The sequence below is a fragment of the Petaurus breviceps genome, unplaced genomic scaffold, assembly GCF_028583685.1.
Source record: "Petaurus breviceps papuanus isolate PSGF00001 unplaced genomic scaffold, PetGlider_PUasm1.0 90730, whole genome shotgun sequence".
Classification (NCBI taxonomy): domain Eukaryota; kingdom Metazoa; phylum Chordata; class Mammalia; order Diprotodontia; family Petauridae; genus Petaurus; species Petaurus breviceps.
This window is the reverse complement of record NW_027187324.1, coordinates 13,785,980-13,810,892: the sequence shown is the minus strand read 5'-3', so window position 1 is coordinate 13,810,892 and position 24,913 is coordinate 13,785,980. Positions and strand designations below refer to the sequence as shown.

The 24,913-nt window shown below is 35.6% G+C and overlaps 1 protein-coding gene across 2 annotated transcripts in view; it reads left to right on the top strand.

Moving 5' to 3' along the window:
• The window catches only part of MYCBP2 (MYC binding protein 2), a 301,197-nt gene that overhangs the window by 139,917 nt on the left and 136,367 nt on the right, over window positions 1-24,913 (top strand). For both annotated transcript variants that reach the window (XM_069066842.1, XM_069066841.1), the window contains 8 exons: window positions 3,147-3,289; window positions 3,888-3,988; window positions 8,631-8,849; window positions 11,691-11,916; window positions 14,608-14,726; window positions 16,148-16,235; window positions 17,101-17,153; window positions 19,650-19,822. In XM_069066842.1, the coding sequence (XP_068922943.1) occupies window positions 3,147-3,289; window positions 3,888-3,988; window positions 8,631-8,849; window positions 11,691-11,916; window positions 14,608-14,726; window positions 16,148-16,235; window positions 17,101-17,153; window positions 19,650-19,822 (1,122 nt within the window). The remainder of the gene's footprint in view (window positions 1-3,146; window positions 3,290-3,887; window positions 3,989-8,630; window positions 8,850-11,690; window positions 11,917-14,607; window positions 14,727-16,147; window positions 16,236-17,100; window positions 17,154-19,649; window positions 19,823-24,913) is intronic.

Sequence of the window (24,913 nt, the reverse complement as noted above, 5' to 3'; positions counted from 1 at the left end):
ACAGTCCTTTGGATACTTAATAAATGGTTGTTAAATTTGAGGCCAACATTTACCCTGATTTCATTTTGAATTGTTTTTCCACTTTAGTATTCTCTTTAAATATGAATGCTTCAGGATGTTATTAATCAACTAATGTCATCTTCATCGTGCATGTGTAGCTTTTATAACATTACTCTTTACAATATTATTGTTTAATGGTCTTGATACCCAACCATACCCTATCATAACAAAATCCTGCTCTAATATTGGATGATCATTCAAGGGGCAAGTACAGAATAGTGGTAAGAACGCTGAATTTGTGATCATTAAGCATGGCTTCTATGCCTGGCTCTGCTACTTACTCTTTGTAACCTACATAAGAGCTAGGAGCCCTTTTAGTTCTGATCCCATGACTTTGGGATGTCACTTAAGCTCTGTAAGCCTCAGTTCTTCATCTTTAAATGCAAGAGAATTGGACTAGATGGTCTCTAAGGTCCCTTCAGGTTCAAATCCTGTGATCCAACAATAATATCCTTTCTGCTACTGGATACAGCTAACACTCCATCTCTCCTCAGTGTGCCTTTACACTGCACTGGCTGGCCCCCATATCTGGAATGTGCTTACTCTTTACCTTCATCTCTCAAAATCCTTCATTGCCTTCACAGTCTCAGATCAGTAACCACCTTTTATATGAAATCTTTCCAGAATTTCCCTATCCACTAGTGTACTTCCTCCCAAACTACCTTAGGGTTTTTTTTTTGTATGTATGTATGTATGTATGTATGTATTATATACATAGATACTCATTTATTTCTGTTAAGTTTTATCCCCTTTTAAAATGTTAGTTCCTTGTAGACAGAGATTGTCTCACTTTATCTTTGAATTCCCAGTGCTAAGCATAATACCTAGTATGTAATAGGTATTTTAACAAGTGCTTATTAATTGATTGGTCCTTTGACCTACATATCATATGCTAGCTATCTTTTCCATCAGTTGTCAGAAAAGTCCTTTCTACTCAGCTTGATTGAAAGCATAAAGCAACCTGTCCATGAACTTAGTAATATTTAAAATGTTAAGAGAAGAGTGACTAGGTATGTCCATTGTAGTTCCAAGAAATCAGAAGAAACATTCTTATTCATGTTTTCTGTCGTCTCTGAGCTCACAGGCACCTAAAGGAAAGATTGCTTGATGGGGAAGAAGCTAATAAATAAGTACTATGAGTTGCTACCTTCTCTTCCCCAGTGCTAGGAAGTACTTCTCATGAGAAGCTAATTCTAGAGGCTACTGCAAACTCAAAGGGGCTCATTTAGAGGAAGAGGACAGCTGTCAAAAGGAATCTGAAATGGAAAGAGAATTAGAGCCAAAGGGCCTAGGTTCAAATAATACTGCTGACAGTACTTCTGCAAACTTGGAAAAGTGTCCTAACTTCCCAGGGTTCCATTTTACTCTGTAAAATGAAGTAGCTGGACTAGGTGACTTTGAGGTTTCTTCCAGTGAGAGCTCTATAATGCTATGAAATGAAGGGATTGCTGCTACCCTTATAGAGATCACATACTCTCTTGTGTTTTGGTGGAGACCTGTAGTTTTTATTGGTGTTTTTGGAAAATTTTAGTCAATTAGTAATATATAACATGTATCCAAAAAGTGAAAATGAAAAAGTGTTGTTTCATGGAACAGCCAGCATCCTGTACTGGATTCTCTCTAGGCCCTTCTGATTTATACTGGGAATATGAAGAAAAACTGACAGCATTTTGATTCAATGCTATGTTTTTTTCAGGTTATCTTAAAGGAAGGAAACAGAATAAATGAAGCTATCATGAGGCAGCAGAGGTAGAAAAGCAGACACTAGATTACCTGGGGCATGTGAAAGCTGTATAGCTACATGCTTGTAATGGCCTATGACTCCTAGACAGACTCCTTTTTATATTCTAATGTGTAGTCATCAGCCTTCTTTCAGGGGAGTGAAGGGGGTTCCAAAGCACAAGTGATGTGTCATATTATCTGAATTAATTAGTCTACTATTGTGCTACCTGATGTCATTCTAATTATACCAAAAGAGGGAGAGTTGGGCAATGGTGAAACTATATTCTAATTGTAGCCTAGGGCCTGTGTATCTATTTTTATCTGTTTAGTTCATCTACCTGTCCTAAGAGAGCAAAGCAACTGCCACCAGTTGTGGGACCCTGATGACTTTGTTCCTAAAATAATCCCTGTTCCCTGTAATATTTTTTTTTGCCTGAAATGTTTTCATTAAACTGGTTAATAATGTCAGGTAGTATATGATTATTGACTGCTTTAGGTATTGCTGGGGAGGAGGGGTGAAGCACTCATTTTTTTTTTTGTTTGGGGGTAAGTTTGTGGATTCAACTTTTAAATGAGATTTGTTCTCATCTATTTAAAAAAACAAAACTGAATTTGGAATTTGCTACCATCAGCTGGTGATGTCTTGCTCCTGTTGCTATATCAGCAAGGTATTTGCTGTGATTGAGCATGCATCAGAGGCAGCTTTTTATTCAAGGCAGTTACTACTGATTTAGTCATGAATTTCCCACATCATATTTATCAGAAATATAAGAACAACACCAATTAACAGGTTTAGAGACTAAATTACAGAACCATTTCTAGATTAAATAATTACCCAAGGTACAATGATTTATCTAGTAAACATTTACTGTCACACTGTGATGAGACCTGCTACTATCAAATTTCTCTGGCCAACTTAATTGTTAATAAACTGGTGATTTTCTTTCTGCCTCAGACAGAGATACTAGATTGTATGCCCTCTGTCTAAACTAATTGAGCAAATAACTTGTCGCAAAAGTTATTATACTATTCTTGTCACCACCCAGGTAGGGGAAGGAAAAACCCTTTTCCATTGTCTTTTTCTATTCCAAGACAATTTAGATTCTTTAGACACATACCATAGTAAAATTATACACATATAATTTAGACACATACCATGGTAAAATTATAAATTACCTTCTGGGTAACTGATTACCCTCTGCCACAACTTAACAGCTTGAGATAGTTTGAGTTTCATACTAACTCAATGAGGAGCCAATGACCAAAAAAAAAGTGTTTCTAGGGTGCCACGATTGTAACGAACATGCCTTTTTAGGGGGGGAAAGATCTTATTTAGTGGTCTTTCTTTTACTTTAAATATATAGGAGTGAATATGATGGAGATTTGCAGTCCCAGCTTTTGAGTAAAGCTAATGAAGAGGATAAAAACTGTAGTAGAGCTCTCTCTGTTGTGAGTACGGTGGTTAGAGCAGCTAAAGACCTCCTGCACAGAGCTCTTGCTGTAGATGGTGAGATTCCTTTTTCTTTTTTTTAATATCTTGCCTCACTAATTTCTTCTTATACAGAACAAGAGACTGTTGAAGGTATTATATTTTGGGGAGAAAACAGGTATTTCCCAATATGTGTTTGACCTGTGTAAAGCCAGTTGGAATCATTGCCTGTACCTTTGACATAACTGATACTTTCTCACTCAGTCCTGCAGGAAATAAATCCTGTATCTTGAATGACCTGAGCCATTGCTTTCCCCTCTCTGTTAATAACTGTAAAGCAAAAGCTACAGCTATATACCTGGCCCCAAAATTGTTGTCCACTCCAGGCAGATCTTATTTTCATAGCCATTCTTGTTCCTTTCTAGTTTCTAAAGTATTTTTCAAGAGTGATAAGTAGGGGGAAATTTTGTTATCATATATATGATAATAAGATGTATTTTAAGATTTATAGGCAAAAAATTATATATTACTCACTTTAAAAATATCAAGACAAAACATATTACCTTTAGAAAGTATTTACATAGCACTTATAGATGTAAGTTGTGGATAGCTAGATAGATATTGTTTTAAAAACAAATGAAATTATCTTCTTAATGTTGTTTTAATATTCTTTTAGCTGATGACATTCCAGAATTGCTTAGTTCTTCCAGTCTATTTTCCATGCTGCTTCCTCTCATAATAGCCTACATAGGACCTGTAGCTGCAGCTATTCCCAAGGTATGTCACTTAATTCTCTAAGTTTAATTTTATACTGAAAGTATTGAAATTTTAGACACTTCTATTTACAAGGAATCTTTACAATTTCAAATACATACACTTAGACTTGAGTTTTAAAAGCAAATATTATAATGACTTGCAATATAAAAGAAGGTAAAAATCTTGAAGTAAACCTTTACTGTTTTGAATACTGGTGAAAATCCTTACTACATTGTTGTGTGCCTTTGTGCTTTTTGCAACTAATGAACAATGTGGAGACCTGAAAAGATGGAGATCTCACTGCTCAGATTTCAAACACTGACTAGAAGATTTATTGAAATAGGAGAGTAATAGCTGTGTGACCTTGGGCAAGTCACTTAACCCCAATTGCCTTCCAAAAAGCAAAAAAAAAGAAATAGGAGACTAAAGAAGGGAAGAGCTGTGGTTTTGACTATATCAAATAATATTCAATAACAGTAGGCATTTATAAGTACCTGCTCTATGCTAGTTACTGTGCTTTAGGCTACATATAAAAAAATACAAATTTAATAGTCCCTGCTCATAAGTAGCTTTAAATCCTATTGAGGAAAATCCACATGAATCCAGAGAAGAAGTGAGTAGGAAATATGCACAGAAAAGGTTTGGGGGAGGGGAGGAGTAAGATGGAGGACCCTATGAACTCAGCAGATGAGGATGAATCTCTTGTAGAAGGGAGCACCTGCCCTGAACCATGAAGAAGATAAGTATTCTGTGAGGTGGAGGTAAAAACGTGCATTCCAGACATGTAGGACAGCCTCTGCAAAGGTTTACAGAGCTAGGAAGTGTAATGTCCTTTATGGAGCTCGGCAAGTAGATTTGTTTGACTAGAGCACTGAATACATGATTCAGCCAAAAACACTTATTTGCTCAGCAAGTGAATGAAACCACTAAAAGAAGAGAGAGTATGAACTTGGGGGTTCTTATCCATCCTTACCAAGTTTGGGGAGACTAGTTTATTCTAATCAAAAGAAGGTTAGAAGTGAGTGGACATGTAAAGAACAGTGTCACAGAAGACAAAGATGGAGAATTTCTAGCAGTGTCAAATGCTGTAGAAACATTGGTCTTTGCAATTTAGCCTTTAGTTAAGATTAAGAGTTCATCCATCACCTTGGAAAAAACAGATTGAATATACTACTTGGAATGAAAGTCACATTACATTGCAAAAGACTTACGAATGAATGGGTGAATAAAGCCTCATTGTAGAAGTTGAATAATGAAAAGAAAAAGAGATCTAAGGCAATAGCTTGAATGTTTAGCAGGGTTAGAGGAAGGAGGATTTATTGTTGTTTTATCTTTTGGGGTTTTTTGAGCAAGGGAAGCCCTGAGCATATTTCTTCACATTAGAGAAAAAGAAGAATTTGAAGAAGGGAAATCAAGTTGAAATAATTTATGAGACAACATCCTGGAGACAGGGTCAGTGGCATAAGCGGATAAGTTAGTTTTGACATAAGAAAAGGTCCCTTAATTCTCTGAGACTGGAAGATAGAAGGAAGAGGTGAGGATGAGAAGTTACTGAGAGAGAATATCTCTTCTGCAAGTTTTTCTGCAATAAAATAAATTTTCACCTGTTGGAATGGTTTGTGTGGTCCTAATGAAGATATTGGAGAGTATGTTTGTATTCTGTGCCTATAATTTTGAAGTTAAAAGAGCTTTTCACTGAAAAATATGTCAATCCAATAATTTTGTAAATGTTTACATTTTTTACATTTCAACTAGATATATTAATATCATATAGTCACAATACTTGAAATTGATATCCCGAGTCATAATTTTTCTTGCTATGTCACAAGACACAATGTCAATCAATAAACATTTATTAAGTGCCTGCTATGTGCCCAGCACTGTGCTAATGCCAAATATGAAAAAAACCCCACCAAGACAAAAGAGAGTCTCTGCTCTGAAGTAGCTCACAAATTAATGAGGGAGACAACAAATAAATGCATACACACAGGGTAAATAGGGAAGGATTAACTAAACATTAAAATTGAGAAGGGTGTTAGTACTTGAAGCCAGGAGGTATAGAGATGAGAAGGGAGAGCACACCAGTTATAGGAGATAGCCAATGAAATGCCTGGTGCCAAGAGGTGGAATGTCTTATGCATGGAACACCAAGGAGACTAGTGTCACGGGATCATAAAGTACATGCCAAGTATAAGGTGTAAGAAGACTGGAAAGATTGGAGGGGTGAGGGGGCCTAGCTTACGAAGGACTTTTATCACCAAATAGAGCATTTTGTCTTTATTTTGAAGGTGTTAGGTAGGGAGCCACTGGAATTTATTAGACAGATGATGTGACATGGTTGTTCCTGTACTGGTGGCTAAATGAAAAATGTATCGGAATAGGGAGAGATTTGAAGCAAGCTAACCCACTAGTAGGATGCTACAATAAGCAAGTGTGAGATTATGAGGGCCAATAGCTGGGTGGTGGCAGCATCAAAGGAGAGAAGGTATATTCAAGAGATATTTCAAAGATGTTTCATAAACTGTAAATAATACAGTTAATAATTCAGTTCTTGGCAACATATTAGATGTGGGGACAGGAGATAGTGAGGAGTTGAGGGTGATATGTACATTTTAAACCTGTGGGATTGGTAGGATAGTACAGTAAGAGGGAAGTTTGCAGGCGAAAAGATAATGAGTTCGGTTTTGAACATGTTGAATGTAAGATGTTTTTGTTGTTCAGTCATTGTCTAACATTTCATGACTCCGTTTGGGGTCTTCTTGGCAAAGATTCTGGAGTGGTTTGCTATTTCTTTCTCCAGCTCATTTTACACTTGAGGAAACTGGGGCAAACAGGGTTTTGTGATTTGCCAAGGGTCACAGGGCTAGTTAAGTTAGGAAACCAGATTTAAACTCAGAATGATGAGTCTTCCTGACTTTAGACCAAGCACTCTATCCACTGTGCCTCCTAGCTGCCCTGGACATACAGTTCAAGATGGCTGAAAAACTGTTGGAGATGCTAGATTAAAGTTTGGAAGAAAAGACGGGGCACAATAGGTAGATTTGAGGCTTACCAGCATAGAGATTGCAATTAAGTTCATGGGATCTAATGAGATCACCAAGTAAGTAATATAAAAGAAAAGAAAAAGACCCACGATAAAGACCTATTGGACATCAATAGTTAAAGGGTGTGACATCTGTAAGTGATCCAGCAAAAGAGATCTAGAAGGAGCAGTTAGATACAGTAAGAGGAAAACCATGACAACAGTGGTCCCAAAAACCTAGAGAAAAGAGGGTATCAAGGAGAGGGGTGATCAACAGTGTCAAGTTCAAGGAAAATGAAGATTGAGAAAACGCCATTGGATTTGGCAATTAGTAGGTCATTGGTACATTTAGAGAGAGAAATTTTGGTAGAATGATGAGGTCACAAAGGATTGTAAAGGGTTTTAAGAAGAAAGTAAGAAGAGAGAAGGTGGAAGCACATGTTGTAGACAGACTTCTCAAGGAGTTTAACCACAGAGGGCAGAAGAGATATGGAACAATTAGTAGCACGGACGGAGGGATCAAGTGAGGGTTTTTTGAGGATAAGAGAGACATGGGCATACTTATAGGCAGTAGGAAAGGAGCTGGTGGACAGGGCAGGATTAAAAATTAAAATAAAATGGGATAATGACAGGGCAGTCTTTTGGAGGAGACAGGATGAAATGAGATCACTTATAAAAGTCTGGGGGATTGGGGATTGTCTTGGAAAGGAGTAAGTCTACGTCTTTATGTGAAATGGGGTAAAGGAGGAAATAGTAATAGAAGGCATATGAGTGATAGGAGTTGAGTAACAGGGGAGAAGATAGAGCTCACAAGAGAATGGCCTCAAATTTTTTAGTAAAGTAATAAAGCTAGGTTCTCAGCTGGGAGGATTGCTGGAACGGAAGGCGTGAGAGGTTTGAGGAGGCATGAAAAGATTTGAAAGAACCATTGTGGATAGTGAGTTGATGATGGAGGTGGAAATAAGAGAGGTGTAGAAGGATCATCTAGCAGGAGTGAGGGTACAGTTTAGGTTGTATAACAAATTTGTGTTGGACTCAGAATGGTCTTGTGATTTTTTTTGTACCTTTGTTCAGTAGTATGAATACACTGTGAAAAGACTGAGATTATCTGTTCAAATTTTGTCTCTGTATTTTCTTATATTTTAGTTAATATGCTCCTCAATAAATTTCTTTTTGAAGGAGAAAAATTATCATAGGTTAGTGTTTGTATTTACAATATACAACTGCAATTATTCTGAAAATATCAGTGTAATCTTTGAGTAACTTGGTTGCCAACCATTTGGTCATCTTACAAGCATTTAGAAGTAAAGCAGTTGGAAATATACATACCTTTACACATAGGCAAAGAAATGTAGCCTATCTATGTGGTATATATTTCTGGAGAATCTAGGAATTTATAAATAGAATTCAGAGTCTATAATTTAGCTAAGTATTGTGAACTATTGACTTTATCTTAATTAAAACCAAAAAGGAAGAAGAACCACTTACCAGTGGTATGTGGTTGTCACTCAATAAATATTTGTTGAAAGAATTAAAATTAAAATTTTTGAATGTATGTATAAATACAAGATTTAGATAAGGGAAATTCTACCCAAATTTGAGATCTAGATTAAAAGTTAAATACAATCTTTTGTATCCTAGGTGGCCGTAGAAGTTTTTGGCCTTGTCCAGCAATTGCTTCCTTCTGTTGCTATTTTAAATCAAAAATATGCACCCCCTGCATTCAATCCCAACCAATCAACAGATAGCACCACAGGAAACCAGCCTGAGCAAGGACTTTCAGCTTGTACTACCTCTAATCACTATGCTGTCATAGAGAGTGAACATCCCTATAAACCTGCATGTGTTACGCACTATAAGGTAGGTTGTATAAATTTTATTTAATCATATGCATGAGTTGAATGGGTTATGCAAAGAAATACAAATGATATCAAAGAGATGTATAAACACAAAAGGAGACAGTCAGTTATGTAGTAAAGGATAACATGGGAAACCCACATATTGCCCTGGTACCCACGTAATATCAAGAAACCTAGAGATATAATTCAATCAAAGATTTGTGAGAGGACAAGAACAGTAGTTAAGAGAAGATAAGAAATAGATATGTTACATTTTGCACAAATATGCATATCAGTGAACTTCACAGATCCATTTAAATATGAATGTTCTATAATCTTATTAGTAAGTACAACCTCTTCATTAGAGTATGTTCATTAGAGTAGATTACTTATGATTCCAAGCAGTTAACAGACATTCTAGCACTTTGATTTCTAATCATTTCTAAGTTTTTTTTTTAATTTCTTGTTTTAAAAATGTTATGAGGTACCTGTTTTTTTCCTAAATGAACCTTTATTAAGTTTTATTCTATCAAAATTGGAGTAATTCCTAATAAGTTAATATTTTCTCCTGGTGGTGATTGACTATTTTTAATTAATCTGTCCGTCTGATTACTCTCTCTTCAAATTAATTTAAATTAAAACAAATTTTAAAAAAATAAAGAAGTAAATGAAGCCCTTGAGACACACACATGCACACACACAGTTTGGAAAAACTAAATTCCCACACTGAATATGTCTAAAAATATGTGCCTCCTTTCCAAATTTCAAGTTAAGCACCTCATTCACAGGAGGTGAGTAGTATGTTTCATCTTCATTCTTTTGGGTTTGTATTTTACCATTGCTTTATCAGTGTTCTGAAGTTTTTCAAAGGTGTTTTTCTTTTCTTTTTTTTTATTTTATCAAATACTTTATTAACTTCTAGTTTACATCATTCATTTACACAAGATTTTGAGTTACAAATTTTCTCCCCGTTTTTCCCCTACCCACCACCCCAGAATAGCGATCCCACTGGATATCCCCTCCTCCAATCTGCTCTCTCACATATCTTCTTCCATACCCCCTCCGACTTTCCAGTAGGGCACAGTGGATCTTTATGCCCCAGTGCCTGTATATCTTATTTCCCAGTTACATGTAAAATAATATTAATAATAGTATATATATTTAAACATTTGATTTTAAAACTTTGAATTCCAGATTCATTCCCTTCCTCCCTTGTCACCCTTACTGGGAAGATAAGCAATTCAGTATAGGTTGTACATGTATAGCTATGCAAAACATTTCCATAGTGGATATATTGTAAAAGACTGACTATATTTCCCTCCATCTTATCCCACCTGCCATTTGTTCAGTTCTCTACTTTGATCCTGTCCCTTTTCAGAAGTGGGTGCTTCCAGTTTCCCTGCCCTCCCTTCCATCATCCCTCCTCTCATACCCTTCCCCCCTACTCTCCTATAAGGTGAGATACCCTATTTAGTGTGTATGTCATTCCCTCCCTAAGCCAAATTCAATGAGAATGAGGTTGACCCATTCCCTTTTGCCTTCCTGTTCTTCCCCTTCATTGTAACCATTTTCCCTTGCCTCTTCTATATGAGATAGTTTACCCCATTCTGTCTCTCCCCATCTCCTCTCATTAAATTCCTCTCTCATCTCTCAATTTCACCTTTTAAATATCATCCCTTCCTGTTAAATTGATCCTGTGCCCTCTATCTATGTATGCCTGTACACATATATACACACATTCACATATGTATTCATATGCCCATATGGGAGCTGCACAGAAGTCCTGTTTTGACTCCGCCCCCAGTGTTTTTCTTAATAATGGTACCATATATATTGTCCTCCTAGTTCTGCTCACTTTACCCTCAGTAATTCATAGACGTATTCCCAGTTTCCTCTTAAACTTTTCATTTTGTCATTTCTTATGGCACAATAGTATTTCATAATATTCATATACCACAGTTTGTTTAGCCATTCTCCAGTAGAAAGTTATCTTCCCAATTTCCACTTCTTGGCTACCATGAAAAGAACTATTATAAATATTTTTGTAGATAACAGCTATTTTTCCTTTTTATTTGATTTCTTTGGAGTATAGATCTAGTATTTGTATTGCTGAATCAAAGGATATGTGCAGTTTAATAAATCTTTGGCTTAGGGGCAGCCAGATGGCTCAGCGAGTAATAGGACCGGCTCCAATGTTGGGATGACCTGGAGATCGAATCCTGGGCTCAGATGCTCAGCACCACACCCAGAAATAACTGGCCGAGTAACCTTGAGCAAGTTACTTAACCCCGATTGCTTAAAAAAAAAAAATCTAACAAATCTTTAGCATAGTTCCAAATTTCTTTCTAGCATGGTTGGATCATCTTATAGCTCCACCAATAGTAGACCTAGTTGACCTGTTTTATTTTAGCCCTCCAACCTCTGTCATTTTCTTCTTTTATCATTGTTGTCATTCAGATGAGTGGAATGTAGAACCTCATAGCGACTTTAATTTTCATATCTCTTATTATTGATTTAGAGATTAGGTTTTTTTTTCTTATGGTTATTGAGAGTTTAAATTTCTTCCTTTTAAAACCTTTTATCCAAGTCTGTCAGGGAAAGGCTCTTTTAGCCTTATAAATTTTAATCCATTCCTTAAATGTTCTTTTGTTTTACATATGTTCTCTTTACCAGAGAAACTTATTGGAAAGATTTTTCCCCAGTTACCTGTTTTCCCTTTTCATTTTAGCTACATTTTTTATGCACTTCTAAATTTTATTTATCAAAATTGTCCATTTTATTTTATTTAATCTTCCCTATCACTTACTCATAAACTCTTCCACTATCTATACATCTGATAGATAATTTTTTTTATTGACTTCAGGTGACCTTCCCAGAGTGTGTACGATGGATGACAATCGAGTTTGATCCTCAGTGTGGTACTGCACAATCAGAAGATGTTCTCCGTCTGTTGATTCCGATTAGAACTGCTCAGAACTCTGGATTTGGACCGAAGGTGACTTCTGTTCATGAAAATCTCAATTCATGGATAGAATTAAAGAAATTTTCAGGGTCTTCTGGATGGCCAACTATGGTTTTAGTCTTGCCAGGTAAGTGTTTTGAGTGTGTTTGTTTTACTTGTGATAATTACATTGATTATTTTACACTAACTATATGTCTTTCATTGTACTTTAAAACAAAAACAAGTGAGAAAAGAGACCATTCCAGGGAGAGATGAAAAAAAAGTTAGGAGATAGAATGAGCACAGCATATTCTAGGGATAAGTCTAACTTGCCTGCAATACAGAATTTATTTTGGGATGTAGAGAATGATAAATTTGGATAGATAAAGTGAAACCAGATTGCAGAAAAATAGACAGGATGTTTATTCCTTGCCCAAGTCAATCCCTGTCTATATGTATATTTGATCACATTTCTTCCCATCTTATCCAGAAAGTTTCATCTTCAGTCTTTCCTTTGTTTTTTTTGCCTTTTGGAGGGCAATTGAGGTTAAGTAACTTGCCCAAGGTTACACAGCTAGTTTTTTTTTTGTGTGGGTGTTAAGTGTCTGAGGCCGGAACCAAAGTCGGGTCCTCCTGACTCTGGAGCCAGCATTTTACTCACGGCACCACCTAGCCACCCAGTCTTTCCCTCTTTATCTCAGACTTTCAACTTAATCCCTCAAGTTATCATTCAATATCTGTCTTCCTTTTCTCAGCCAAACTCCTAGAAAAAGCTGTCTATACTCACTGCCTCTAACTTTTCTCCTGTCCTTCACCATTTACAGTCTGTTTTTCAACCTCATCACTCAATTGAAATTGCTCTCCCCAACGTTACCAGAGATTTCTTAATCACCAGGTCTGATGGTCTTTTGTCAGCCCTCAATCTTCTTGACCTACCTTCTGCATTTGACACTTTACCAGCCTTTCCTGGGCACCATCTCCACTCTAGGCTTTTATGACTTTTGCAACTCTATCCTGGTTCTTCTCTTACCAGTCTAACTTCTCTTTCTCCCTCTTTCCCTCCCTCTCTTTCTGTCTCCTTCTCTCTTTTCCTACTATCTCTTTCTCTCTTTACCTCCTCTTTCTTTTCCCCTAACTTCACTTCTCCATCTCTTTCCTCTTTTTATTTCTCTCTACCTTTCTTTCCCTTTTCCCATCTATCTCCTCTTTCCCTCTTTCTGTTTTTCCCTCTCCTCCTCCTTCCCCTGTCATGTGACACACTCCCTCCCACTCAACAAATTCTAGTGGGATAAAATATAAGCTTTTCACTTTAGTTTTTAAAGCCCTTCACAACCTGGCCCCAACCTGTCTTTCTGGCTTCACAGGCCATCACTTCTTCTCCACCTGCAATCCAGCTAAAATGGCCTTCTCTTTCTGCATTTCCCATTTCCATGCTTTGGTACTGGTCATCCCTTATCTCTCTCACCCACTCCCTGACCTGGAGTGTAGTTTTTCCTCACATAGTCTTCCCAGAATCCTTCTGTCTTCAAAAGGCAGCTCAAGCTCCAGCTTCTACATGAAGCCTTTCCAAAGTATTTAAGCACTTTGTACATACATATTTTTATTCTCTTTATATTTTTTTCTATATATCCTCATATATTTACATATCTTCTTAATTTGAATGTAAATTTCTTATAAGTGGGGATTCTTTCATTATTTTTGTATTCTTAGAATCTAGCATCATATTTGGTACTTAGGTACTTAATAAGTGCTTATTGTTCGATTATTACATAATGGTTAAATTTTATATTCAGTCAAGAAGCTTTAGTTAGCCTCTCATTCTGTCAGCTCTCTGCTTTCTCCTCTTTGTACCCTTTTGGATTATGTAAATGTTATAAAGGCTTTTTGGTATTTTTTCTTAGAATTATTAATAGGTTATAAAAATTAAGACTCTATAGTCTGGGTTGTGATTGTGTAATCTATGACAGTCTTGTGACTTGCTGTCATTGATGCTAAATGAACCTTTATGAATATGGGCTATAATAAAATGAACATCAGATTTGGTGTCAGTAGACCTGGGTTCAAATTCTTGCTTTGCCAAGTGCTATATTGCAACCTTAACCTCTGTGAAAATTAGAGGATTAGACTAAGCTCTAAGATTCCTCACTGCTCTATAAACCTGTGATCCTAATTATTTCTCTCTTGTAGACCATAAATTATAGCTCTTGGGGTGGCACAGTGAATAGAGCACCAGCCCTGGAGTCAGGAGAACCTGAGTTCAAATGTGGCCTCAGACACTTAACACTTACTAGCCATGTGCCCTTGGGCAAGTCACTTAACCCCAATTGCCCTGCCTTCCCCCCTCCAAAAGAAAAAAGAAATAAATCATTTATAGCTCTTTAAATACTAACAACTTCAAAATACCTAAAATAATGTAAAAGATTAATAGCACAAGTTAATACTACAGTAATTAAAAAATCATATAGTCCTTTCCATTAATATAAGAGTTAGAAAAGAATATAGCAGGCATGATAGTGTAGACAAACTGAGCTAAAGGCCCTGTTACTCACCCAACCATAAAGCAACAAAGCCAACGTAGAAGCATTCTGGGTAGGAAATAAGGCAGCTCTGAGTTATGTGGATAGCTTATTAGAGATAACACTCATAATTCAAAAATAGGAAAATTTGTTCAAGATTTAATGCTGAAAAATTATCACTATGATGAAGCATTACTTATATAAATATTAAATAGTATTCCTTATGTTCATTTACATTTTTTCTTGTGCATTCCTCCTTATCTGGATTTCTTTGAAAGAATAATTAAAAGAATATTTTCATTTCAAAACTTTTACTTTCTTAGGAAATGAAGCCCTTTTTTCATTAGAGACTGCATCAGATTATGTGAAAGATGACAAAGCTTCATTTTATGGTTTCAAGTGTTTTGCAATTGGATATGAATTTAGTCCTGGTTCTGATGAGGTAAGAGTGAATCTTCTTTTAATTAGATCAAACTAAGCCTCTTTTGGTAGGCAGTATTTGACTTCTAAATGTCAGTTACACATTTTGTTCAAAGTTTAAATTCATTTTTAAGCTATTATTTGTAATGTAAAAATCATATGCAGGTAGAGTCAACTCAAACCATCTCACAAGATCTGATTGTTAAATTTTCATTGTTAGCATTTATATATTGGAAATTGGCAAACACTGCAAGATCAGATATGATTTGTTTTTTTGTTGGTTGGAGTAGAACTGGTTGTTAAACATTTATCAGCACATCTTTGCCTTAAATTAAATGAAAATCTCTGTCATTTCTTAAGATGTGATTATTATAAATTCTTAGATTCCTCTTAGATTTTTCTCATCTTGTACATATAGCTATTAATATAACCTAAAAAAAAAACCAATTAAAAAGTAAATAAGTAAAAAGGCACTAGTAAATGAATTGATTGAAATATCCCTGCTTCTGCCCATTCTCCATACCCCAAACTAGTTTAAGAATAAAATTCATTGTATATAGTTTCATACCATTTTGAATTAAAAAAAAAAAGTTGTAGTCATATTCTTCAAGCTCTACCTGATCCTGATATCAATTTCTGTCTAATATGCCAAGAAAATATGGGTATGATTTCTATACACATTCCCAGAAACCTAACAACATAGGTATGATTTCTCTTTCTAACACTCCTCAGCTGCTTAAAGGAGTGTATTCTTTTACATTTTCTCCTCCCAAGTGTCTTATTTAATTGAAACAGAAAGGAAATGTTAAATATGTACAGGAAATTGTCATTCCCCCAGTTATATTTAATTCACTTAGTTCATTACCCTGTGGATTAATGACAACTTTCTGGCTTGTTGTGGAGCATGACCTATGTTTCTTCTAAATGCCTAGAATTTAATTCAGCAAAACAAAACATAGAATGAACTGTTTAAAAAAAATAATAGTCAGGGTGGCTAGGTGGTGCAGTGAGTAGAGTACTGGCCCTGAAGTCAGGAGGACCTGAGTTCAGATTACGGCCTCAGACACTTAACACTTAATGGCAGTGTGACCCTGGGCAAATCACTTAGCCCCAATTGCCTCGCCCTCTCCCCTCCAAAAAGCAAATAATAATAATAATCGAGTTCTGTGGACTAATAAATGTATTTGCAGCCTCAGCATTTGTATTAACTTGCCATTTGACACTGGTCATCCCTATCCAGATGAATTGCTTCATAGCTAGATGAATTGCTTTTCTCCCTGACTTATTAATTCAGCAGTGAGCTAACACTGAGGGTGTTATATAGTATATTTTTTGAGAGTCCACTTCTTGTCAATTATGAGTTTTATAGAAAACATTTTGCTAAATTAAATACTGATATCAGACACAAACTTTTAAATTAGAATTTAATTTGTAATTTTACAGGGAATTATTCAGTTGGAAAAAGAATTAGCTAATCTTGGTGGGGTTTGTGCAGCAGCTTTAATGAAAAAGGATCTAGCACTTCCTATTGGTAAGTAATCCTATATTTATTCTGGTATTCTCTTACCTTGTACTACCCACACACCCAAGTATATGTATATCTCTTCCTTTCTCTCTCACATACAAATGCACATGAAAATCACTGTACTTCCTCCTTATAATCCTTTCTTCCCAACTACTTGTCTTGTACTTATACCAACCTTGCTGCCAGAAGTGCCTTTTCTAATTAACATGCTTATTCAACATCTCTGGGGGAGGTAGAGTGAAGAGAAAGCCATGTCATTTAGATTAACTACTGTATGCCTGTAATCAGGCAGCACTTTTGCTCATTCACCTCTTTCCTCCAACACCCCATTATATTCCTAAACTATAAACGCATGCCTATTGGTTAATTATGGGCAGAAAGTTCTGTTTGCTTGAATCAAAAACATACATTTAAAGCACTTACTCATCATTTTTCTCATCAGTTCCCTCTCTCACTGTACCTTAAAATGTCTTTCAAGTAGCTATAAAGTAAATATTAGATCTTAATTATGGTTTCCTTTGCCATTGATTTAATGTCTAATGCTAAGAAATCATAGTACTTTCGTGTAAGGGTCTCAAGTAATCAAGGATGCCCAAGTTAGCTAAAACTCCATTAGGCTAAGGTAGCATAATTCTTTTCTGTTACAATGTTAGAGTGAAAATATTAGATTAAAAGAGGTTTGCTATAAATATAGTATATAGCTTTGTTAAATATATGTTGCAAGTTTCATTTTATACTTTTAATCACAGCTTGTATAAAATAATGGGGGGGGGGTCCTTAGGCTATTGGAATTTTAATGTAGAATTGTATAGAATTTAATTGTCAAGAAAGTTCAACCAACATTTTTCAATGAACCATTTAATTTGTGCAGCAGGTAATGAATTGGAGGAAGATCTTGAAATTCTTGAAGAGGCTGCTCTGCAGGTAGATATTTTATTCTTTATATTATATGTTCCAAGTACATTTACATTTCATGTTGTAAGTACTTTTACATCATAAGTAATTTTACATTGTCAGCAATCCATGAATCCAAAACTTTATTTGACAAGTGATTTTTACTTTTATCAAAATTTGGATTTGAAAAATGTTTAGAAACTAGGAAATTTAACTCTAGGGTAACAATGAAATTGAATGAGTACTTTGCAGAAAGTTATTTTATGTATTATAGTGTCTTCTAACATTTCATTTGGGCTTTATATTTCTAGGAGAATGATATAGTGCTACCTTTGTTTACAGATCAGAATTTGACTATCATTGAGCCTCCCTACTTAATTTCTTTTAGGAAAAAATTTCTTTTAGCAAAAGGGTCACCTATCTCTAAATAAAAAGACCAATGATAATAACTTTCTCTGAACTAAATATGTTCTGACCTTTTTTTTTTTCTTTTTGGAAGGAGGAAGGCAGGGCAATTGAGGTTAAATGACCTGCCCAAGGTCACAGGACTAGTGAGTGAGTGTTCAGACCTGAACCCAGGTCCTCCTGACTCCAGGGCCAGTGCTCTATTCTCTGCGCCACCTAGCTGCCCCCATATTGGTTGTTCTAACCTTTCAAAAAAGATTTAGCATATGCCATCATTCATTGTAGCTACTTGTCCTTTTACCTTAAGAAACAGCAGAAGTATGCCATCATTTATCGTTAGTGGGAACATTGTGGTTTAGAAAACAGACATACACTCCAGAAGATAATAATAATAACAATAGCTAGCATTTAAATAACACCTAAAGATTTGCACAGCACTTTATGAATATTATGTCTTTTTATTCTCAGAACAACCCTGTGAGATAGGTGTTTTAATACCCATTTTGCTTAATGAGGGATAGGATACTAAAAAGAGATTAAATGATTTGTCCAGTATCATATAGCTAATGTGTCCAAAGTGGGATTTGAATCTCTGGTCTGAACTCCAAGGGCAGCATTCTTTTCAATGCACCTTCTTGGTGCCTACATAGAAAATAATTACTGCCTCAGGTCTCATCAGAAGTCACAAAATGCCTCAATTTTCTAGTATATTACATAGGAATAATAAAATTATATAGCATATTTGCTACTATAAATTTTAAAATATCACTGTAATGTGGTAATATATGGATTCAACTTTAATAAGTCTGTACTATGAGATTGCATTGTATGAACACTTAGGAGATCCAAGGAAGAGAAGAATTTAAACAGATGAAAATGAGAAGAGAATATATTTGAAACATGGAAGAGAAACAGCTTTCATGAATAAATAAAGAGAGCAAAATACAAGCTGTACAACTCATTCTGACTAGAACAGTAACTGTTTGAAGAGGGAATAGAACAAATAAAGTGGAAAGATAGGTTCAAGCCAGATTGTGTAGAGCATCATATACCAAGCGAAGGTGTTTGTATTTTATCTTTAGGGAGACTATACATAGTCTTTTTTAAGGAGTTTACAATTCAGTAGAGAGATATATACACACATGCATACATACATATATATGTGTGTGTGTATACACATATATATATATACCCACACACAAATAATATTTAAGTGCTTAAAAGAAATGCATAATCCTATATGATTTAGGTCTAAGTGGGAGAAGGAGAGTCCTCATTGACTGTGTTGTAAACAGAAAGGCTTCATAAAGGAGCTGGAAGGAGCAGAAATTATATAAACACAGTGGAGATAGAAGGGTGCTCATTTAGGTCATAGGAATCAGTTTGAATAAAGCATAGGCAGAAATAGAGAATCATCCCTTGTATATTGGATGTGCACAAGTAATAGTTCATATTAACTGGAGTATATGGAAAAGAATAATTAATTAGATAAAGATTGGAAAGGTAGAATGGTGCCAGATTTTTTTTAAATTTTAAAATATTTATTTACTTTTAGTTTACAATATTCAGTTCCAAAATCCCTTGAGTTTCAAATTTTCTCCCCTTCCTTCCCCTCCTCCCAACCCCCATGGCAGCATGCAATCAAATATGGGATCTGCAAATACCTTCACATTAAACATTAGTCAGGTTGTAAAGAAGGATTATAACCAATGGAGTAAACAACGAGAATGAAGAAACAAAACAAAGCAAAAAAAAAGACAGAGCAAATAGTTTGCTTCAATCTGTATAGAATGGTGCCAGAATGGGAAGAGGACTTAGAGCATTTGACCAGATTTTTTACTGAGTTAGTACTTTATGCTGAATAAAAAGAAGTCAGATTCAGCATTAAATGTGTTTTTTCCTGAGGTAAAATAACTACAAGTGTTTTTTTTTAAATACAAGTAGTATTTTAAGTCCTAAATGTTTATGCATTTATGCCAGTATAAAATTACATGAGCTTTCAAAGGAATCCTGTGGGTTAGACTTTTTTATAATATAATATGTTTGTTTTAAAGAATTGTCTTTATATATGTCACAGTTTTTCCATCAGCTGATATATCATTTTTCTTTTTTGCCAAATAGGTGTGCAAAACTCATTCTGGTATTCTTGGAAAAGGTTTAGCCCTTTCTCATTCACCAACTATACTGGAAGCTCTTGAAGGAAGCTTGCCACTTCAAATTCAAAGCAATGAACAATCATTTTTGGAAGATTTTATTGCCTGTGTTCCAGGATCAAGTGGGGGGCGACTTGCAAGGTAATCTATTTTGTGGTCTAGAAAACACTACAGTATGAAAATTAGTTTTGGCGTATAGCCTAAAATGACCAACTTAGAACTTTATGAATAAATGCAAAGTATATAAAATGATCCCTCCTGCACCCCCAACTCCACTTCATCTCTAATTTAAAGCCTCTGAGATTTGTCTGGGGCACTGAGAGGTTTACTGACTAGTCATGGTCCCAAATTTAGTATATGTTAGACGCAGAAATTTAACCCATATTTTTCCAAACCTAAGTGCTACTCACAACAACATGCTACTATAAAATTGGTAACTTTTATTCTGAAGCACAAAAACAACAAAATGTCTTTAAACATTTTTTATGTTTAGAGAACTTTATTTCAAGAATATATCTTATCACAGTTGAAACACCAGATATATATGCAAATGTTGAGTCAAGTATTATATGATTATTTTATATTTTGATGTTATTTTTCAAGGGGGAAACAAAAAATTATTTTTTCACTTAGGTTTTACACATTTTTGTTAAAAAAAATGATAAAAATTAAATTTACTTCTATACTGAGTCGATCTAAATTAATGAAATTATTCTTGGGTAAAAAAAGATGGGTGCTCCCCATGAAAATAAATCAGATTTGAAGGAAAAGAAACATTGTTAACTTGTATATACTTAGCAAATAACTTTCCTGGAACTACCTTCTGACTTCTGAGAAGATTCCAATGCCTGTTCTTTTAATAACCATTTAGCAAGGGCGGCCAAGTAGCACAGCGAGTAAGAGCACTGGCCCCAGAGTTGGGATGACCTGGGATCGAATCCAGGCTTAGACACTTAGCACCCACCCAGAAACACCTGGCCGTGTAACCTTGAGCAAGTTACTTAACCCCGATTGCTTAGGGGCAGCCAGGTGGCTCAGTGAGTAAGAGCACTGGCCCCAGAGTCAGGATGACCTGGGATCAAATCCAGGCTCTGATACTTAGCACCACACCCAGAAATAACTGGCCGTGTAACCTTGAGCAAGTTACTTAACCCCGATTGCTTTAAAAAATAAAATAAAATAAAATAAAAATAACCATTTAGCAAACATTTATTAAGCACATACAGTGTGCAGTCTTAGTGCTTATTTGTCTTACATTTCAAGGTGGGCTTAAAGGAAAGGTTGCAAGTTTTTTTTTTTTTTCAGATTAGGCATGATAAATTGACTTAGGAAATCAAGAAAGGCTTCCTGTAAGAGGTAACACCCAGAGTTAGTCTTGAAGGAAGCACAGTATTATTGTGAAGACAAAAGAGTACATTCCAAAAATATTGTAGAAAATCACAGACTTAGGAGATAGATGGACTGGTAGGAAAAGTGCATGAGCAAGTTTGGATTGAATGTAGAGTACATCAAGAGGCATAATATGAAATGATCAGAAATGCAGATTGGAACATGGAAGTTGGTATTTTATCCCCAGAAGCAATAGAGAGCTACTGAAGGGGTCAAGGGAGTGACCATGGTCAGAATTTTGTTTTGGGATGATTATTTTGGAAGCCGTGGGAAAGATGGGTTAGAGAGGGGAGTGAATGGAAATATGGAGACTATTTGGAAGCTATTTTAGTACTCCAGGACCTTTGAATAGCATTGTGGCCATGAGTAGAGACAAGAGTTACCTCATCAAATGCTATAAAATTTATGTAAAGTGCTTTGCAAACCTTAAAATGCTATATATGTGCTAGCTGTTATAATTATTGTTATTATTTATAAAGAAAATAATATAAAAGTCATTGTGGAAGTAGAATCAAGAAGATAGGGGTGGATAAAGGTATTAAAGAGTGAAATATGACTGAAATAACTGGAAGAATGAAAGTGTCCTCAAAGAATGATGGTGTCCTCAATAGAAATAGGGAAGTTTAGAATAGGTGTGGTTTCAAAACTGGGAGGAGAGGAGGGAAATGGGATGGTAGAAAATTAATTCTGTTCTTGACACATTGAGCTTGAGATGCTAAAAGCTCAGCATAAGTATTCAGGCTGGCTATATAGCTTTGGAAATAATCCATATAGAAAGGATAAACCTTGTTGGGTTTAGGCAGAAAGGTTGAGAAAGAAGAGGGTCCAGAAGAGACCTTTGGGGACCCATACAGTTAGGAAGTGGGTTATGGTTGATAACCCAATAAAGGAAACCCATATGGAACATTTTAGGTACTGTGGGAAGAGAGAAAGGAGAGATCATTCTCACAAAAGCAAAGGAGGAACAAGTGTACAATGATACACTGAACAACAGTGTCAGAAACTACAAAGAGGTCAAGAAAGATGAAGACTGAAAAGACCATCAGATTTAGTGATTAAAAGACCTTTGTTGACCATCATTCAGCAAGCATTTGCTAAATGCCTTCCATTTAAAGTAAAATGCACTGTGCTAGACACTTGGATTAAGGAGATGGTCCCTCTCCTGAAGATATTTACTTAAAAAAATTTTTTTTGCATCTTTTGTCTTTATATTACCTTAATTCTCCAAAGAAGGAAGGGAGGTACATTTTTTTCATTTCTTCTGGAATAAGCTTGGTTATTATAATTATTCAACTTTTTTCCCATTCATTTACATTATTGCAGTAGCTGTATGTAAAAGTATTGTTATCCTGCTTCTGCTTGCTTTAGAATGTCTTTCCATTCTTGTCTCAGTTCTACATGTTCATTATTTCTTAACACACAGTCATACTGTATTACATTCATAGTTTTGAAAATCTTAGTGTTATTTATAAATGCTATTTCGTATTCTTATTTCCATCATTTGATTAACCCCAATGAGTAGATATCTAGTTTATTACCAGTAATTTCCTTCTACAAAACAATGCCACTCTAGTGCTTATGGGACTTTTCTGCTTTTGACCTTCTTGAGGTTTATGGGCACCAGTGGGATCTGTTGTTCTAATGAAAATTGATGATTTAGTTCCTTTTGTAGCAAATCAAATTGTTTTTTAGAATGTACCAAGTTATAACTTCAACAGGGTAATTATGTGCCTGTGTTTTCATATCCTCTCCAGCATTGATTGTATCCACCTTTTGTTATCATTGCAAATTTATTTGGTGTCAGGTGAAACCTCAGAATCATTTTTATTTGCATTTCTCTTCTTGTTAGTATTTGGAACACTTTTCCATATAGTTACTAGAAGTTTGCAAATCTTTTCCTTTTCCTTATTTTTTTTAAAGAATGGTTTATCCTTATCCTTTGGCCACCTGTTGGGGAATGGCTCTTGGTCTTACATATTTGTGTTCCATATATATATTGGACATTAGGCTCTTTTCAGAAATACTCGATGAAGAGATGTTTTTCTTACCTAATTGCATTGACTTAGTGCTAAATTTTTCAATTTCATATACTCAAAATGACCTCTTTTATCTTTTGTGCTCACCTCTTTTCCTGGTTGGAGGGAGAACTCTTCCCCTAACCATGGTAAATAAATGCTTACTCATTGATTTGTTGACCTGTTTCTCTTCTTTTTTTTTTAATTGAATGATCTTTCATATTGAGGTTGAATATCCATTTTGAACTTCTTGTAGTATAAGTTAATGGTCTAAACCTCATTCTACTCAACTGCCTTCCAGTTTTCCAGAAGTCCTTGCCAAATAGTTTTTCCCCACTTAATTTATCTTGGTTTTATCAGGCACTGGGATAGAAAAATAAGATTTTCTTTCCCAAAATAAATGTAAAGTAATTTCAGGGGCAAGGCTAGCATCCAAGAGGATCAGGAAAGGCCTCATATAGTAAGTGCCACTCAAGTAGATTTTGAAGGAAAATAGGAATTTTAAGAGATGGAGAGGAATATAACAGCACGGAAATAGGAGATACAATGTCATATGTGAGGAACAACAAGAAGGCTTAGCTTTGGTTAGATTGCTGTACATGAAGGGAGGTGATGTCTAATAAGGTTGAAAAGGTAGATTAGAGATAGATTATGAAGGGTTTTAAATGCCAAATGGAGGAGTTTGCACTTAACCTTAGATATTAGGAAGCCCCCAGAGTTTATTGAGCAGAAGAGGAATGACATGGCTTGCCTTCTACTTTAGAAATATCACTTTTGGCAGCTGTATGAGGGATAGATTAGAGAAGGGGGAGACTTGAGGTAGAAAGACCAACTAGGAGGCCTTATTCTTCCTTTTCCATTCTATCTAATCAGTTGCCAAATCTTGCTGTTTATGCCCCCAGAGCATTTGTTCCATTTGACTTCTCCCCACTCACAGGCATTCATCTAGGCTATTGTATTGGTCTCCCTGACATAAGTCTGTCTACTCTTACATCCATCCTGCAATCAGCTGTTAAACTTATTTTTCTTAAGTAGATTTGACCATGTTACTCTCCTACTCAAAAAACTCTTATTGTTTCCTTATTGTCTCTATGATAATATAAAAACTCCTCTACTTAGCTTTTTAAGCCTTTACAACCCAGGTACAACATACCTTTCCAGTTTGATTGGACATTACTTCCCCTCTCACACTCAGCAATCAAACTAAACTGGCATTATCTTGGTTCCTCACACATGACTTTCCATATCCAATCTCCATGCCTTTGTACTTGCTGGTCCCCTTGCTTGGAATGGATTCCCTCCTTACTTCCACATCATAGAATTCTTTACTTCCCTCAAGAGGCAGCTCAAGCACCACCTTCTACAAGAAGCCTGCCCTCATAGTCCCTACTGCTAGTACCCTACCTCCCTAGCTTTTATTTATCTATTGTGTATTTTTATTGATTTTCTCTATATCCTGTATGTGCTTATATGTGTACTTGTTTTCTCCATTAGAATGTAAGCTCTTGTGTGTATAGATTGTTTTATTCTTTGTCTTTGTGTCCCTGGAACCTAGCACATAATGGATGTTTAGTAAATGCTTGTTGATCGATTGATTGGGACCTGAGATAAGGTGGTGGGTCAAAATAAGGAGGCAAATACCAAGTGATAGACTTGTTAACTAATTATATAGAGAGAATAACAAAGGGTGAAAGATTAGTCTGAGATTCTAAACCTGGGTGATTGGAAGGATTGGAATGGGAAAGAAAGAAAGAAACAGAGAAAGAGAGAGGGAGGAAGGGAGGAAGGAAGGAAGGAAGGAAGGAAGGAAGGAAGGAAGGAAGGAAGG